This window comes from Beta vulgaris, chromosome 9, assembly GCF_026745355.1.
Source record: "Beta vulgaris subsp. vulgaris cultivar EL10 chromosome 9, EL10.2, whole genome shotgun sequence".
Taxonomy (NCBI): domain Eukaryota; kingdom Viridiplantae; phylum Streptophyta; class Magnoliopsida; order Caryophyllales; family Amaranthaceae; genus Beta; species Beta vulgaris.
The window spans coordinates 51,381,743-51,401,047 of NC_079210.1; the positions used below are offsets into that span (position 1 = coordinate 51,381,743).

The 19,305-nt window shown below is 34.5% G+C and overlaps 2 protein-coding genes across 3 annotated transcripts; both read right to left on the reverse strand.

The window, feature by feature from the left end:
* Positions 1–414: 414 nt before the first annotated feature.
* Positions 415–7,840, reverse strand: LOC104904621 (hypothetical protein). Of its 2 annotated transcripts, XM_010692923.4 has the most exons (12): positions 7,550–7,840; positions 6,420–6,758; positions 6,171–6,339; positions 5,681–5,815; positions 5,547–5,599; positions 5,252–5,344; positions 4,132–4,210; positions 3,958–4,048; positions 2,507–2,609; positions 2,286–2,402; positions 821–925; positions 415–723 (listed from the first exon to the last, which is right to left on the reverse strand). In XM_010692923.4, the coding sequence occupies exons 2-11, from the start codon at positions 6,747–6,749 to the stop codon at positions 836–838; spliced, it is 1,260 nt and encodes a 419-aa protein (XP_010691225.2). In that variant the 5' UTR covers positions 6,750–6,758; positions 7,550–7,840; the 3' UTR covers positions 415–723; positions 821–835. The 2 variants fall into 2 exon arrangements, with proteins under 2 accessions (XP_010691225.2, XP_048492829.1); XM_048636872.2 differs by having other exon boundaries at positions 6,420–7,840.
* Positions 7,841–12,235: 4,395 nt separating this feature from the next.
* LOC104904622 (uncharacterized) lies at positions 12,236–19,041 on the reverse strand. Its single transcript, XM_010692924.4, has 7 exons — positions 18,329–19,041; positions 17,320–17,627; positions 16,380–17,111; positions 15,348–15,476; positions 13,667–13,870; positions 13,346–13,546; positions 12,236–12,755 (listed from the first exon to the last, which is right to left on the reverse strand). Exons 1-7 carry the CDS (start codon positions 18,579–18,581, stop codon positions 12,642–12,644), a joined length of 1,941 nt encoding a protein of 646 aa, XP_010691226.2. The 5' UTR covers positions 18,582–19,041; the 3' UTR covers positions 12,236–12,641.
* Between the last annotated feature and the right edge of the window lie 264 nt (positions 19,042–19,305).

Sequence of the window (19,305 nt, forward strand, 5' to 3'; positions counted from 1 at the left end):
CTTGGGTGGTAGTCTGGTAGAATTTGGATCTTGGCTTCTTTTGTAAACTTTACTGCGTTTAGTCGTGTAATAGTTCATGCACAATATTATTTGGCTTTTCTATTGTTTAAATGGTAATCCTACATAGTTGAAATAATGATATTAACTTTTTGCTGAGTATCTTCTGTTTGTTGATCTATGAGAATGATCTAACATTATTGTATGCTTCATCAGAAGCAACGAAGTGTGTAAAACAAATGTTACAATTTAAACAACGATAATTGTCTCAAACCCAAAACAATCTCCAAGCATATCAAACTTAATACAGGCAATTTTTAGTAAAATACGAACGGTAAATAATAGTGTCCATTTCAAACAACAATAACAACTGCATTGGAAACATATCTAAAAAGTTTCGGTGAGCAAATCTGTAAATTCGACCAACAGAAAACGTAATATTATCATCTAATGAAGTCATTTACATTGCCGAGGAGATAATAATTACAGATAATTTTTGTGTTTTACCTAAGAAACTTGGTGCAAACAAAAGTTCCTATATAGCAACATCCAAAATGATTAATGCCTAACATCCAAAAATTATGAAGCACAGAGTTGCGCTTAATTTGATTTGCTTCCTACTATACAAAAAAAAACTCTCGACTCCCTCGTGCCAACCTCAAAAAGTTCGCAAATGGTAAGGCCCGCACTCCTAATAGTGCTCATAAGCTCACAACAGAAGGAATCCTGCGAAAATACAAACCAAAACAAGCTTCAATGCGAAACAATAGTAACTGTTGGAACATATAACAACAATATTCTTTGATTAGCAATGCATTCTTACCAAGCTGGATATGGTTCACTGTGTTTCCTCTGCTGCTCTATGTTCAACTGATTGACAGCTCTTCAGCATCAGGCTTAGACAAGGTGAAATCTCGTTCTCTTGATTCTACGTCAATGACAAAAATTACAACTTCGCTATAAATTTGACAGGGCAGAATAAGAGAAAATAGAAAGAATATTTGAGTACGCCTACCAAATCTCAAAACTCACCCCTCGATGTTTAGGCGAAATAAAATTAGACAGCCAGAATAATAGGAAACATGATTTTTGGGTTGGTTTCGGTTCCATTTAGTTTATTTCAAGTTTCATGTTGAGTTTTGATTTTTGAGTATAGTTTTGGATCTGAATCGAGTTCCAGTTTGGGTCTTTAGATTCGAATCAACTTCGCCAAGTCTAGTGATAAGTGGGGCGAAAGCAATAGCATTGTACTAAAACCCACTTAATACAGGTATGAGTGAGACTTTGATGGTGAGTGAAACTGTAAAAGGATGAGGACAGGCAAGTTACACTCAGTGGAAGGATGATAGATTGATAGGCAAGTAACACTCTCTGTTCCTACAGATAAACTTCATGTATAAGCATTGTATCTATAAATGAAAATTTTCGCTCCACTCAACGTGCATGATGTTGACCCCTTCCCAAACTATCTTAGGTGGAACATAATTCGACTATTCTCGATAATGTATATTTTCTAACCATCAATCTTTTATAATTTTACTACTATACTTCTAGTGTTCTGATTTAGATGCAATATGGAGGGAGGCACAATAATTAAGGTGGAAAGAGATAAGGATAAGAAATAACCGAAATAGGTATAACTAAACTGAAACACCTGAAAGCAAGAAGAGTTTCAATTTAAAGAGATCGAAGGAAGTATTAGATAATTAAAGATATTCATGGACAAAGTTGTGTATCGGAGAAACGTGAGAGTTGGAGGTTGGAGCATTACAACTACAAAGAAAAAGAGGAAGTATATATTAACTTCTAAAAAAGCATACCCTTCCTAAGTATGCATCCCAGCAATCTATGTTGTCTCAATTGGAGTTTCTTTGCTCCATGGTTCCTGATATAATTCGAAGAGCTTGATACTACCAACACGTCTAAAAAGAGGGTAGTTCGTTTGGCAATGGGAGCGTAGAAAATTAATCACAAAGTTCCCCCATAACCCTTGCTAAACTTGTTTCTTCAGGGTCAGATTAGAATCATTGTGGGAAGGCACTCCCATTAGTTGGCATATTTTACAAAAACATTTAGTTCTATACAAACATTTAGTTGTAGTTGCAAATATTATTATTGTCAACTTCTTCTATGTTAAAGCAGCATATTCTTACGGTATGCAATATGGGCAATGAGGTGACGAGTACGGAAAACATAGATGGGTATGGTCATAGATACAGCAAAGCACCCACTACATCTGCTCTGCCGCATAGCCATCTCTACAAGAGAAAATAGAGTAAAAGTGGCACCTTGAGTAAAGCTTCCCACCACAGATCAGATCTTTTTTGAAATACGCGCCATTGCATCGCCATATCATGCTCAATTGTGTTTGCCTGAGCGCAGTGGGAAGCAAACACAGCCTTTCTCTTCATGAACAAAAAACAAACAATGATCATTTACAGATTGGGAGCAAAACATAGGTATGAAGCAGGTTGAATTAAAAAATTGGTAGAGGCGTAGAGCAAATCACCTTGTCATATTTCAACTTCAACATCCTATCCATGATCAGATGGCCAGGAAAATTGCAGGTTTTATCAGGTTCGTAAAGAGCGATATTGCAAGCAATCAGTGGCCTGGAATCAAGAAACAGCAGCATCATAAATTCACTTGACAAAAATAAAACCACACCTGCCTAGTATCAAGTACAATATCTTTCTAATACGAAGAAAACAAAAAAGAAATTAGAAAACTAATAATAAAGAGGAATTAACTAATAAAAACATCCCGAAACTCTAGCCAATCCCAGGTTAGATTACTATCAGATGCAAGGACCACCCAAACCACTATGGGGATCAGGTGGTGAAATTCCAGACGACAATCTGTAGAGGGACAGAGCAGCTTTCGAACTTGGTTCCTCTACTACATACATGTCTGAAAAGTGAAAACCATTAAAAAGACCACTATATTGGGATCGTAATCCTAACAGGAATTTATTCATGTGCCCTGGAAAGCAGGTCTGATCTTAACGTCTCTGCTTACAAGTAATTTCATTACTTATTTAATGTTGTGGACTACCTATAGATTCCTTCATGAATAGGTTAACTGAATTTAGGTACCTTTTAGTTACGTCATCTCGACATTATCTACTACTTAAAAATAAAGGAATTGCTTATAATCCCTTTTTCTTAAAGGATGCTGGAATGTAGTGGTATGGGTGTTTTTAGAGCAAAATAATCTAATTCTACTTGGGATTGTTTTCATATTAACACTATCTGCCTCTTAATTGACATTAATGAACTTTATGCTAATCACCACTTGATTCAAATAATTGTATTCTAATTTTTCACAAGGGATAACTCCACATTATATTGGTGATAATATATTGTGTTAATGGTTAATTGGTTATGACCTTATATGTATATATATTATATATATATATATATATAATATATATAATATATATATATATTATATATATATATATATATATATGAAAGTTCTACACCCATTCTACGTCGATGTACAATTAGTCAACTACATGATAATGGTGATTCACCCCAAAAGATTTCCTATTCTTCATAAACTTTCTTTACCATTCCATTACTACTTTAGAGGTGATATTAAGTAGTAATGAAAATAGGGAAGGAAAAAAAACATGCGGACTTAATTGTTGTTAATCAAACTGATCATTAGGATCATAATTTATAACAAAAAGTACCTAATTTCTTTTCTTTTATTTGTGCAAATAAAATATTATATGCCATGTGTCTCCAAATAAACACATTATTTTATACACGCATTCTTATTGCTCACTTGTAATCCAAATAAACACATCATTTTGTTTTCAATTTAATCAAATGAGCAATGGCTGTATCAATTATCAAAACCAAAACTACACTTGGGATGTACGACAGATGTAATGCACTAGAAGTGTTTTTGTTTAAGTTTTTGAAAAGATTTACAAGTAATTGTAAAAATTACCTTCCTCCTCCAACTATAAGGCATTTTCGGTCCAACTCAAATATGACAAAATCTGCATCATCCTCTGATTTGAATATAACCAGTGCCTCTCCTGCAAGTACAAGTTATAGCTTTAAGATATTGTTCATAGTACAAATTATAGCATTTTGGTATCGAAAATGAAAAAGCACGTACCATATGATGGTTTGAAAGAATGTCTAGGTGGCATGATCTTTGCATCAACCTTTAGCTTAAAAGCACTCCAAATTATATCCTGCCCATTGAGCAACAATCAGTACGGAAGAGGTGATATAAATCATAAGCCTAACATGATGCAAGAAAGCGAAAAGCTTATTAGTTACCGAGCAAGATAACCTAAGTTCTCTTTAAGGTACTACGTGAATAGTAAGAAAAAAGGTGGCACACTTGGAAAGGAGAAAGAGGGTGAGGGCATGAAGACAAGGAGCCATAATCTCAGTTTCACCATTCAACAGAAGAAACGAATCCCTGAGCCTTCAAGATTCATGTATCACAAGGGATCCACAAAAGATCAATTAACTTTATGAAAATTTGAAAATCATGATTTTCTTTTAGTAACATTCGGAAAAAAATAGAAGTAATAAAGTTTACCCCAAAGCTACCTTTCTTACTACTTTTAAAATGCAAACTCAAGGGCATCTTTGTATTAAATAAATTGATATACAAATTGTTTCCAGAAATAGGAAAGTGGCTACACATACTGTAAAATAGGTACGGTACCAAGCAAGGCTTGGGTCACTTGGCATACTAGTGCGTTGCTAAAAGCTTCTAATGGTACTACAAAATCTCTATATAGTAATACGAAACTTAAACTATTAAAAAATTATTAAGAGGAAAAACAAGAGAACTGGAGGATATGGAATTCCTTAGGTGGTAAAAAGCTATAAGACCAAGTCTTAGGTGAGATGGTCATGTACAAACTTATTACACAACGTCAAAAGTTACCTATATAGATTATAATACAAGTGTTTGCCTCTTGAGAAGAGAAGGTCACCCACTCTCGCAATAAATCACTATGAAAACATCTCATACGACATTTTGCCTAGAATTATTAAGTAAATGCACCATTCTAATCGCACCTAAACACCAAAGAAAAGACTCAATTAACAAAGTATGGTACCCTACGCAACTGAAAAAAGGTGTTCTAGCATTAATAACTACTTGATTAAGTACTGAAATTGATAGGAATACATGTTCAGATAGGTACTCATTGCAATTTGCTTATGAAAAGCACAAGAATCTCCCAAGCAACAAATAAACGTAAAAATTAAGTTACCTGTACGTCTGATGAGGTATAGGATGGATCCAAGTTAACCATGTGAACGAGCGTTCCATGCTCATGAGCTTCCTTTACTTTTTCCTCCCACGGCTGCAAAATAAATGCTTTTAAATGCATGGGTATAATTAATAGACACACTAACTATACAACCAGTTTCAACAAAGACATTGAACAAATCAGTGAGCGCATAGTACTTGAATGAGAAAGTCAAATGAAAGATTAGACAAGTCATGTCGCCTAAGGCGGTACATATGACTGTGAATGATCAACATATAGTTACGCAAAGACATACCAATTCGCAGAACCATTTTCGGCCATCCTGAGACAAGGGGAGAGAATCTGCCTCTGAAATTAAATCAGACAAAAGTATTCAGACATTCTGTTGTGCACTAATCATCAATGATAAGGATGAAGTAGCCTGAGTACCTGACACTGATACAATCTTTCTCTTCTTTAGAGGTTGACCTTCAGGTATAGTCGGAATTTCTTCTTTCATATATCTTGGGCTGCATTCTGCACTTGCTTTGGGCTTGTCTCGATTCCAATTGAGCACACGTTCCACTGCAGTCAATTAAAAAATATATAAGCCAACCGTCTATATTCACCTAAATCAGAAATCAAATTGTACAATACTACTCCATTAGTCCATTTGTCCTACAATGCCTGTATTAGTTGTCCAGTATTATTTGTATACTTGCCTCTATTGATTGTCCCACATCAATTGCACCTTTACTCATTCTCCTTCCTCCTTCCCCTCCCCCTATCCCCAACGCCACAGTCTCTTACATTTTCTCCCTCCAATTTCACAGTTTTTCTTACCTTTTCTACTCTTTATCCACTATTTCATTTCCCAAACCAAAGGCAAGTTCACAAAGTAATATGGGACGGAAGAAATATAAGCAAATTGTCAACTAACCTCTTATGTTGTCAATTCTATCAGGAAGAATAGCAGAAACTTTTCGATCTTCAACATCAAAGACATGCGAAAATACATAATCGGCCTTTTCCAAATCTGATTTAGAAGGTGTAATGATCCTGCTATCCTTTGAAATACAAACAACATTGCATTTTCCAATGATAGCTTCCTGAGATAAAATTAGGAAGAAAACTTACAAACATTCACACATTCAGTTAAAAGCAAAATTACAATAACATGGAAAATTACCAGAGGAATTATGTTAGAAACTCCTTTACCCTGGCCAGAGGCCAGAAAGAGATGATTCCACGACGGCCTGTGATCTCCCAAGTAATTGCAGATATCGACAGGGCGAAAAAACCAGTTTACCTTCCCTCTTTTCCCTCCCTTCTTTGTCCTCCATATTTTTGTGAGTATACCAATGTCAGTCTCTCTCGCACCCTCGCGATACATAAATATGGACTCGAAACGAGAGTACTCCACCCCTTCATAAGTGAAGGAGCTGTAAAGCTCACCATCTGTACTAGTAATCTCAATCTTCCTACCCCATTGAAAATTTTCCTCCACAATATTTGACATAGCTTGTATCTACACAAATCTCATACAAAGAAAATCCCCTATTCAATTACTTACTCTACATTAACAAAGTAAACGCCACACTTAGATTGAGCAAATCATAGCAGTTAAGACAACTCAAAAGGGTACTGTTGATTTTGTTTATCTATAAATAACTGACGAAAAATCAAACTCAAAAGACAAAAATAAGAACCAAAAAAATATCAAAAATCAAAGTACCCACTTTTAAAGTTAATAAAGAACAACAAAAATCATGCACACACATTCATCAACATCATACACACATATTCATCAACTAACATTAAACAACAAGAAGGAACAAAAGTGAAAATATTCATGCAAATTATAAAATGGAAGAAAATTTCTTACAAATAACTGACGAAAAATCAAACTCAAAAGACAAAAAAAAAAAAGAAAAACCCAAAAAATATCAATAATCAAAGTACCCACTTTTAAAGTTTATAAAGAAAAACAAAAATCATGCACCCACATTCATCAACATCATACACACATATTCATCAACTAACATTAAACAACAACAAGGAACAAAAGTGAAAGTATTCATGCAAATTATAAAATGGAAGAAATTTTCTTACAAATAACTGACGAAAAATCAAACTCAAAAGACAAACAAAGAAAACCCAAAAAACATCAATAATCGAAGTACCCACTTTTAAAGTTAATAAAAAAAAAAAGCACACATCATACAACACTCAACACACATTCATCAACTAACATAAACAAGAACAAGCAAAAAAAGTGAAAGTATTAGAATTATAATAAAGTGGAAGAAATTCTCTTACCCAGATGAAATGAGGGAAAAAGATGAACAGAGTGTTGAAGAGAGAGAGAGAAAAAATGAAGAATTTGTGCAATGGAGATTTTTGGGAGTTGGGAGATTTTTTGTTTGTGTCAAACAAGTAACAAATGATTGTAAGAGGTATTTTTTTGCACCAAAATTTATGTGCGCAGGTTAATATACTCTATTACACTACCATAGTACCATGTTCATCACCCACGAACTTCAGCGATTAGTCTCTTCACATGCTTTTCAAAAACTTCTTTTTTTTTCCAAAAGGAGAAATGTTTTCTTTGTCTCTATCTAAAAAAAACTTCTTTTTATTTCTCTCACTTTTATTTTCCTTTTTCTTTTATAAAACTTTTATAATTCCTTTTTTTAAAAATAATTATCTCAAAATCCCCTCAAAAAAAAAATTATCTCAAAAAGCTCGCATATAAAATACTACCTCCGTTTCTTAATAAGTGCAACATTTTCCTTATTTGGAATAGTCACAATAAGTGCAACCAAACTCAAAATGATAAAAAAAAGTTCAATATTATTACAAATATGCCACCAAAAAACAAGAGGAGACCACAACTTTTTTGTTTCATCACTTGAATTACTCTATTTTATTGTGGTCCCAACTTTCTCTCTCTACATTCCTTGGTATTCCCCCACTTTTTCTATGTTGCACTTATTAAGAAACGGATGAAGTAAAAAACTTATTTCATAACGGAGAATGTATGTACTACCTCCGCTTATAACTATGTGCATCGATTTGACATAAAGTAGAGAAGAAAAATATCTAATCGTTGCAGATAATAGAAACAGAGGTAATAATTATATTTTCCCTTTTATACAAAGAAAAATTAGGGTGCGTCCTATTCAACTTATTGGCCCTGGACTTATTGGACCTTATCTGAACTGAACTTATTAAACCTGAACTGAACTTATTGGAACTTATTAAACCTGATTGGACCTGATTCAACTTATTGGACCTGATTGAACCTGATTGGAATTTATTAGACCTTATTGGAACTTATTGACCTTATTGAAACTTATTAGACCTTATTGGCCCTGATTGAAACTTATTAGCCCTTATTAGACCTGAATGAAACTTATTAGACCTTATTGGACCTGATTGAAACTTATTTGACCTTATTAGACAAAAACATTGACCATGAATAATATAAATATTACCACTAACGTAGATACTACCCTTCAAAATTTTTTATGGAGTAATAATTATTATAATTCGTCCTTTAAAAATAATGATTATTATTATCTCTTATTAAATGTTTATTAAAGATTGACTATTTGGACCTTATTGGATCTTATTAGACCTGATTGGAACTTATTGGACCTTATTGGACCTTATTAGACTTGATTGGAACTTATTGCACCTGATTGGAACTTATTGCACCTGATTGAAACTTATTGGAACTTATTGCACTTATTAAACCTTATTGCAATTTATCTGAACTTATTGGACCTGAAACTTAATTTTCTAAGTTGAACAGAACGCACCCTTACTAATCAAGTAATCACCAGAATTTAATGGTTTAACACAACTCTTTTTATTGTTTGATAAGATCTTTAATTAATATTAGAAGTAGAGTTTCTTCTAATGAACGTATTTGAACTTGATTTATTAAATTTAGTGATGGATTAGAGTGAGTATATGATTAAGTGGTTAATTATTAAAAGCATGATTATTACAATAATTCATGTCATCACTGAACAAAAGTTATATGGATCTATTGGAATTTTTTTACTAAAATGAGGGTATTTTTAGCTCAACTTTTAGCTCTTGTACCTCACGAAATATAAACAAAATGGTAGTTGAGCTTATTTTAGGTTTAAGCTAATAATAGCCAATACCTCTTTTAGGCGAATTTGCAAATTCTACCACCTACTACATCCGTTTCTTTTTTAATTGTTATACTTTGACATTGTACACTATTCACAAATTTCACTTTGATCATCGTTTGTGATTTGTACGTAAATAAAAATATAGTCACTAGGATCTTGTTAGATTCGTCTTACTATGTATTTTATTAATATGTAGTTTCTATAGTTTTTACAAATACAGAACTAGAGATATTACTTTTCATTGGTATGCGTGAAAAATGTAAGTGTAACAATTAAAAAGAAACCGATGGAGTATGAAATACTCATTTTGTCTCTATTTGTTTGCCCCATTGAGTTTTTGTTATTTTTGAATTTTTTTATTAAATATAAATGATGGAACAAGATGTATGAATGTGAAAGTAAAGTGATAGTTCCCTAAGATCATTTAATACTTCCTTGATTACAAAATAAATGAAATGTTTTTTTTTATACCGTACTAAGAGAAAGTGATAGTTAGTGATAATTTCTTAGAATCTTTTATTAATGTAAGAGTTAAATATATTCTAAGTAAAAACCCGATACAGGATACACAAGCCACATAAATTCTTGGCATATTCCGTGGGAGATTTCTAACATTGTTAAAGATGCAGGTATGGATGCTCTACGGTTTTAAATGTGCGAGTTTCGTCACTGCTTTCGTTAAGCTAACAAGGCTGCTGATTTCATGGCTAAGAAGGCGCATGACTTCCCTTCCCTGTTATATTGGTTTCCTCCTTATTGTATGGATTTCTCCCTTATCATCCGAAAGGATGTTTTAGGTTGGCCCCGGACTAAGGTGTTAGTCTAAGCTTGTTCTCCTTATCAAAAAAAAATAAAAAAAATATATGCCTCCCATGCAATAATAACGGATCGGTTAAGAAATTGAGGATGAGCAAGAACCAAACACAAAATTAGAAACAAAGTTCCATTCATATTGGATTGACTACTCTTGATTGTCTTGAGACTTGAATCTTGATTGCTACTACAGGCCAAATACTATTACATAGTCTCTCCATAAAGTAGTCGTAGCCTAGCACGACAGTTGACATCTAATATGTAGAATTCCTTTACGCAAGACAGGAAAGTTAGTAATGGTTGTTGTGGCAAAGGAGACGTATAGTGTCATTAATTTTTTTACTGCTTTTGATCTTTCACGATTTCACCTATGATATTATAGTTAGTGTCATTAATTTTGTACTGTTTTTGATTTTTCACGGTTTCACCTATGATATCATGGTTAGTGTCATTAATTTTTTACTGCTTTTGATCTTTCAGGATTTCACCTATGATATTATGGTTAGTGTCATTAATTTTTTACTGCTTTTGATCTTTCACGGTTTCACCTATGATATTATGGCAAGAGAACATGAATACGAACTTTTGCTCCAAAATAGACCGGTTCGAATCGGAATCGGCTGGATCAATGGATCAAAATTTGAAAAAAAATGTGAGCTTGAACTAGATCGGAAAATTTACAATCCGATTCTGGATCTGTTGGACCGGAATCTATTTTTTTGTAAGAAAAAAAAAACTTTTTTTATTTGATTTAAACATATTTATAAATTAGATATAATCAAAATTTAATAATTTTAATAACAATATTCCTAAAGGTAATAAATAGTAGGTTTTTAAGTTTGTAATTTTCTACCTTTAAAACTTTTTTAATAAATAAACTATTTTTACTAAAAAAATCAGAAATTCAGATCCACAGGCCCGGACCAAAAATTTTCAAGTTTGAACCAGACCGGACTGAAGACCCGGAATCGGGATTTTCACTGCACTGAAGATCAGACCGGAATTTGCTAATTTTCTAAGAAATTTTGACAACAAATATTAGTGAATGAACAATTAAGAAAACTAATTTTAATATGAATTTACTTCATTAGTGATTAGTCTAAAACTGAATATTTATTCTTTAAATTATAATTCTATGTGAAATCATAAGATATTTTTCTTTATTAATTTTAATGAAAAAAAAGTTAGTTGGTTAATTGAAAAATAACATAACGATTCTATTTTTTTTGTCATATGTATTTTTGAGTAAAATAGTTGAGATATAAGTGTGTTATAGAGATTGAATTAAAATAAGCCAGCAAAGAAATTTTAAAATTGACAAGCATCACCTTTTCCCTTTTTGCTCACATTGTTTAACAATAATTCTGCCATTGAAATGGTGGTAAATGATCTACCTTATAAAAAATGATATTGTAAGTTCAACTTTTAAACATTGATGCAATTACATTACTTATAAATGTATAATAAACAGATCTGACATAATACTGGGGAATTCTTCTCATTTAGTTTGTTAACTTGATCACTTTCATTGTTAGAAATTACATAACCCTGGATGGCTGGATGGTTGAGCGTGTAATCCAGCCATCCCGAATGTGGGAGGGAACATTATGCCCTAGAGTAAAGACACTATATTACCACAACATCTCAACATCCCTTCATCTGTCATCAGTTGTTCTTTCGACATACAAAGAAATGATCAATCACTACAAAGACTTAATTACGCCATAGTCCGAAAATGGGGGAACGTCGCCCTTCCTCTGTCACTAGGGCGTAATGTAGCTATCGCGCTTTACTCAGATCAAGAACTAATATAAGACAATTGAAAAAAGATTCATAAAAGAACAATTGCAAAAACACAATTCAGTCCAAGTAACATATGCTATGGGAGTTTCTCTTTCGAATTCTACTACTACTGCATTATATTCAAATACAGGGATGAATAAAAAATTTCTTTCAACTCATCGATTGTTGAAGGTACAAAACAGTAAACACAATTCAGTCCAAGTAACATATGCTATGGGAGTTTCTCTTTCGGATTCTACCACTAATGCATTATATTCAAATACAGGGATGAATAAAATTTTTCTTTCAACTCATCGATTGTTGAAGGTACAAAACAGTGACCAACACGTAGATTGTAAAATGATGTATACAAATTATGTCATTGTCTAACCCTTTGGCAGCCAACAACAAGATCTACGTATTGACAAGAAACCTTCTAAATTAGAGTAACTAAACTTAAGAAGGGAATTTACATGGAACTCACCTGCAACTTCTTGGAGTTTGAAGTGAAGTTCCAGCTAACCGAAACTACCATTGAGGGAAGAGGAACACTATGATTTCTTCTCCGTGTTTCAACGAGGAAACAGAATGACCCTCGAAAGCCAGCTCACTAGGTGATAAAAAATCACTCTACTTGACCTACACAACTACACTTCAAAATCGCATAGAACTCGACAAATAAACGGGCACACAGCTGCAAGCAAAGCCTTAGGGCATTCCTCATGTGGAAGATGGCCGCATCCTGATATAGCAACTAGTCTCTGCACAATTGCACCAATCAAGTTAAAAGGGAAGGCAAAATACATGACTTTCGAACATCCCCAATTGTTGAAAGAAATTTCCCCAGATACTAAACAGGTTGGGCAAGCAAAAGGAACGAGAGTTTTAAGTTCTTATATGGTGCTTCTTTCCAGCTTTGGGGGGAGGGACAGCATGAACAACTTTTTGTGGAACATAATTAGAAGTAATTTACTAGCACCCAATCTTCTAGCTGCTTTGTCTAATAAATCAAGCAATCCAAGACTAGTCTGCCTGGCTGAACATGCTGAACCAACCAGCTGGACTATGCAGTGAGATATGTTCAGAACCGAATGTCTAAAAGCCTTTGCACACTATTCGCTGGCAATCACACAACCTGGGTATTCGAAATTATAAGTCATAACATACTTCAACTGCATTTTGGCTGGTTAGTTGCAGCTGCCTAATCCATGCTCTCTCACAGAATCCCAAACTCAAACACAGGGAATTTGAAAGAGGGATGTAAAATGACCCACATGATGATGATTTTTAATATAAGACAACGAAAAGATAAGAGCATACAATCAGTTTTATAAGTAGACACAAAACTTACAGAATCTACAAATTTGGAAGCCATAGTTTGGGCAGATCTTATAGAAACAAGTGCATCTTCAGCTCCAGTGACGGTCAATATAGGCAAATCTTGAACAGCTTTCACTAGTGTCGCTGCTTTTTCAGACGATAGAATTGTTTCACCAGAAAGCTTACCAATCTCATGGAGAGCCTCATCCCAGCCTTCTACACAGAGAGGCGCCTGTTTGCATGCATTTGTAGCACAAAGTTAGTAATTGACTTGGTGTAATTGGAGGTTTTCAACACAATGCTACTCTTACATGAAATTATGAGTCACAAAGCTTTACACCCTAAAATATACCTTGTATAGATTTAAGACTTCTGTTGTCAACTTGGTAGCATCATACCATGCACGACGATTAACCACTTGTGTAATTTCTGTACGGAGCAGAGGCTGGACCAAATGTTTCTTCCCCAATGAAGTACGCAGAAGTATCCTTGCAAAGGAAGGAACGGCATCTCTGGAGAGATCTACATTCAGCAGCACCACTGCTGTGATTGCAACCTGCATACAAGTAGAAATATTCATTTTCAGGGACGTCCTAGTATTCTACTATAAAATTTTAAAAAATAATAATAAATAATAGAACAAAACAACTAGAAGCATAGCACTGATCAAGATCAAAATATAGAGATACAATGTCTACTTTATGTCAATATTAATATGCTGAACATCTACGAATGGATTGACAAAATCTGTAATACCCTGAAATACTATATATGGCTACCTTTCATCGTAGTTTCCATCAATCTTAACATGCATACTGAACTACAGAAGCATAGTGGTCTTCTAGTCTAGTTTATTGAAAGAAATTCACCATGTGCAGTGAAAGGCTCAATCAAAGTAAGAGTTTCTAGTTAAAACATAAGTGACATCGTTCCCTTCCCACCTCCTCCCACAAACAAACAAAAAGAAAGACGATAAAAAAAAGCAGATCCTGCTTTATAACATCAGCTCAAAGTGCATATCCGTATACTTTCAGCTTTTTTTAGAGACGAAGCTAGTGAAGCCTTCAATTTCCTAATCAGAAAACATTCTAATACATTTCTCAGATTGAGGAAACCTCATAGCTTCATTTAAATAATGACTTCAACAGAAACAAAGGAAAGCCCACTACATGGAGGAACTTTCTGGCTTCATTTGCTATTTTGCTATGAAAAGGACTCTCCAGCATGCATACTGATTGCTTCAAAATCTCCTGACAATCCTTCAACCATACATAAGAACATTCCACATTTTTCATAGACTAAGTGGGTGAGGCCATTAAAACTTGTAAATACAATCATATTTAGTAATTAGTACAAAATATTCATATAAGTCGATTCCTACTTAGATTCAAGAACCATAACATAAGTTACTCTACAATGCACCTTGATTTTCAAACACTCGTACAGCCCCAACTTAGTCAGAATATAGATGAGATCCCAAAGGTAACCAGATAAATTGATCCTATCAACAGAAATTCATTCTCATTCACTATCTGGCTATCTACATAATTCGTAAAAAAAAAATAACATAAATTATGCCCAGTTCCTTTCTTTATCCCATCTTAAGTCACCCATATTGCATCAAGAGCCTGAAATTCTGCATCTTTCCCTTGCAAAACCCAATTAAAAATTACACATTTGGACCAATTATATACATAGCAAATCTTGGATACACAAACAATTTGTACGCATATTATTCATCACCAAATACCAGATAACACACGAATAAGCACCACACAAAAGTCACAAACAGATAGAAAGAGTTTGCTACTCTTCCAACTCTCCGCAACTTTAAAGAAATATTAAGCAATCAAAAATAATGTAAGCGTATACAGAATTGTGAAAAAGAATCAGATATATTAGCAAGTATTAGAGTAATAAGACAACAATTATCATATACAAAAACCATTTAATTATCCCCAATGGCCAGTAATCCCTAACATATATCCAACTAAAAGTCTCCAAATGAAAGAAAACCTAATAGCATTACTCACATATGCGGAATTCCCAGACATTTTCATTTTTTCTGCTGCCCTCAATGCGAGCAATCCACCATCATCATGGCCAACAAGTATCACTGAAGAAAACCCCATTTCTGAACAGAAGGACAGAAGTAGGTCCACCTGTAATAGGAACCAATGAAGCATTATAACGAAGAAATTTGAAGTCCCGGGCTTAAAGAGAGTGACAAATGATTCAAATAAATGAAATTGGACACCCAGATAGATATAACAGCTTTATAAGATATGGATGCAGAAAAAATCACAGCAAGCACATATAAAGCAGACATAATTTCAGTAATCTAACAAAAACAAACTAGGAATAAGTAAGCATGGAGCAGCAATCAAGTGCGCTCCTATTGTGCTTTATTCACATATTTTCAGTTAGGTAGCAAATTTCAAGGGGAGCTGAGTTCAACAGTTTGCTAGTTAATTTAAAAAATAGCACTACTTGATTTTTCCTGGTCATACACTGTTCATTGATCTTGGGAGTAAGGAAATTTAGCAAATAATTTTAGTTAAGATTCCCATCCCTAAGGCTTCTAAATGTTAATCTTAAGAACTTCCTGCCACGATTATGTGGAACCAATCTGGTAGATTCTAAAGTGCACAAAGATCACAAAGGCAAGTCGCACTGCACTATAGGACTAGCAACCCAACAGTTGTAACTAGGTACAACTTCTAAGACTAACGATCTACCCTAGGGAAAATTGAATTATACAGAGGTGAAGATATAGTGAATAAATTAAACAACTCAGATGCAATAGGAAATATACCAGCATGGTAGTTTAACAGGCAGAAAGATTGTTCATTTAACAATCAAAAAGTTGCAACATGTTACAAGCTTTCAAAATTATTGTAAACAGTGATCACCAACCGTAGAATTGCCCACTGAACATTTACATTAGCATGAGACATGGGAAGAAAGAAGTCAGTGTTAACAAATATAATACTCTTATTTGCAAGTCCTATTATTATAAATATTCTAATTCATTATGGGAGAGACATCGTCAAGAAAGCCGATACCTGAGTATCAAGTCTGTAAGGGTTTGGCAATTGTTTTTCTTCCCAATCCTTCCTTTGTAACCTAGGGGTTAAACCCCATCCAGGCCGGTCAAATGCTGCAACAGTGCGACCAACTTGACGTGCTAACGTCCCCATCACATGCCTCCATGAGAAAACTCCACCACCAAATCCATGGACTAGGACAATACCGCACTCTCCAGATGCCCGTAAATCTGAATCCAGTTTTAAAGGGCTTAAATCACCGATTTCATCCTTGTCATCCATGGAATCAAGGCTCAGAGGAGGGATCTCATCAGCTGAAACAGCAGAGCATGCTAAACTTTCTAGCAATGGGTCATACAAAGAAGATGAATGGAAATGATTACTAAAGCTTCTGGAAAGGTTATGTTGGGTTTTAGATAGAGCATTTAATGGTCGGTCTACATTAACTCGATTCATACCCAGCTGAGGTGTACAGCTTCTATTGGGTTCAACAAAGGTTGTGGACGATAGGGAACGTGGAGGAGAACTAGGCATGCTAATCTTGTAATGGAGTGTAAACCCTTGGCAAGTTGTGAATAAACTGTCAATGTCAGCAAGTAATCTGACAGGCAAGGCACCCTCATAACGAGCCAGACCATAAGGTTTCTTCCTTATCTCACTGTCACTTTTAGGGGTGGTCTTTGCTGTGGAGGGAACAGGAGACCGTGGCATCTTCTGATAGGCAGATAGCAAACTCTTGCAAGACAGAACCTGCCAGGGAGATAATCACACATCAGAAAAAATAACAAAATACCCGATAATTTTCAACTAAACAGGATATTATTTTAAGGATCAACGAGGATAGATAAATGATGAGAAGATATGCTGTTATGGAGGTCATACAACACGAAATTTAAGTCCATAGACACAATGTCAGAAACAGATAACAGAAAACAGATCAAACCACTAGGAAACCTACCGTCTCTGGATCAACGCGATGAAATAGGAGTTTCCTCCTCGCCTTGCAACTAATTCGATAGGCAATCACCATATGACCTAGAGCAAAAACTATGGACGACAAAAACAAGACAGGCATTCCCCAAGACTTCTTCAAATGGAGAATACGCCTTGAAATAGAATGTGATGCTTCAGCTTCCATTTGAGAATTCGCAGAGAAAACACAAGCCTTAATTGACAGAAGAAGAGTCGAAGTAAAAGAACATAATGTCACACTTCCAAGATATGGTCCATGAGAAAGAGCAGGAGTATCAGAGAGAGAATATACACCTGTCATAATGCATCAGTCTGTAAGTATTGGAAAATTCACATAACATACACATCTCCACCATCTTCCAACTAATTTCGATCTGTCACTACCTATGTATGTTTACCAAATAACCAAAATTACATAAATATGGGCAATCAGAATAATTTAATCCTTCTAGCACATCAACGCGATAAGATACTTCCCCATCACCTCACATCAACATGAACCAATAAAACCAAAACCTCTATCATTTACAACCACAGAAAGAAAAAGGAATTATGAAGGAATAGTCCAGCTGACCGTTGTCATTAACTGCATTTCTAATACATGGAAAAACTGAGGAATTCAAAGGAAAAGCTAATACAATTCAGCAAAACCCCTGCTTTCAAAACTTACCTTCTTGACTAAATTATTCCCAATTCACAATACCATATCATATCATTATATCGTCTCTCCTTTCGTCGATTATATCCTATTCGGATTCCCAGAGCAGGATGACAAAACCACATATCAGGCATTTAGCAGCAAAGATGCCCAAATTTCAATAAAAAAGTCAATGATAAAATCTTCAAATACACCTTAAGCTTAGCTCACTACTGCTAAACAATTTCAATTTATCAAACAATTACACATAAAAAACAAAGTTATCTCCATTGTAATCAACAATAAACAAAAAAAATCACAAAATAAAGTGAAGAAAAGGGAGAAAGTAATGACATACAGGTAATAAGGAGAGATCTGAGGACAGAAACAAGAGGAATATCAATCAAAGAACTCTTGAAAGCGTATCTTTTGAGGTGTTGTTTAAACCCGTAACATCTAACACAAGTGAAGCTAGAAACCAAAGCACAAGGCACCAAAACATCTCCAATGGCGACCAACAATGGCAGACATTGCACCAACAACGACGCCATCATTGCTAACATGAAGAACAACGTTCTCAAACACCTCCTTAATCTCTCACACCCCGCCATTATCGCCTTTTCTCTCTCCTCCACCCAAAAAAACGAAAACAAAAAAAATCAACGAGAAAAAAAACAATAATGAATTACGAAATTAAAAAGATCGCCTAATTAATCTTATGTAGGATCGCGAGAAATCTGCGATCGTAATGAGGTCGAAACCCTAGCTGAGAAGAAAACCGTCGAAAATGCAGCATCCGCCATTGCCAAGTTTAATTGAAGAAATCGACGCAAAATGAATCGAATTCTGCGAGAGAATGGTTAACAATGTGCGAGCGAAGAAGCAAAAAGTTGTTCCGCCATAGCTAGGGTTTCGAAGGTTTGTTTGTTTGTTGGTTTCTCTCTCTTCGACTTCAAAAATTACAGAGAAGGAAGAAGGAGAGAGAAAAACTGGCGAATTTGTTAAAATAAACGGCGAATTAAAAGTGTTTTGATTTCGGCGATTTTTTTAAATTTTTGAAAGATAAAAAAAAAAAAAGACTTTCTTTTCTGTTTGTTTTTTCAGTTTTTGTATGGTATCATGTATGGCCCGGCCACCTACTGTTTGGGTTGTCGTGTCGGGTTCGTGTTTACTTTAATAGAGCATGTTTGGAGTACGGGTATCAAATTGGATTATTTTTAATGAGTACTCTTTTCGTTTCTTTTTAATTTACTCACTTTACATTTGGGGAATCAAGGAGAAAGTATTAAAAATATAAGAGACAAACAAAATAGTGGATTAAAATATTAAAAAGTG

Bases quoted from the DNA above. Each gene is read 5' to 3' on its own strand.
- LOC104904621 (XM_010692923.4), bottom strand. From the start codon at position 6,749: ATGTCAAATATTGTGGAGGAAAATTTTCAATGGGGTAGGAAGATTGAG. The intron at 5,345-5,546 runs GTATGTCTTTGC...TTTATTTTGCAG, and splicing joins GAAAATGGTTCTGCGAATTG to CCGTGGGAGGAAAAAGTAAA. The intron at 2,403-2,506 runs GTGATTTGCTCT...TTGTTCATGAAG, and splicing joins TGAAGTTGAAATATGACAAG to AGAAAGGCTGTGTTTGCTTC.
- LOC104904622 (XM_010692924.4), bottom strand. From the start codon at position 18,581: ATGGCGGGGTGTGAGAGATTAAGGAGGTGTTTGAGAACGTTGTTCTTC. The intron at 17,628-18,328 runs GTATGTCATTAC...GCATTATGACAG, and splicing joins CAGATCTCTCCTTATTACCT to GTGTATATTCTCTCTCTGAT. The intron at 15,477-16,379 runs GTATCGGCTTTC...TTCCTATTACAG, and splicing joins CTTACAGACTTGATACTCAG to GTGGACCTACTTCTGTCCTT.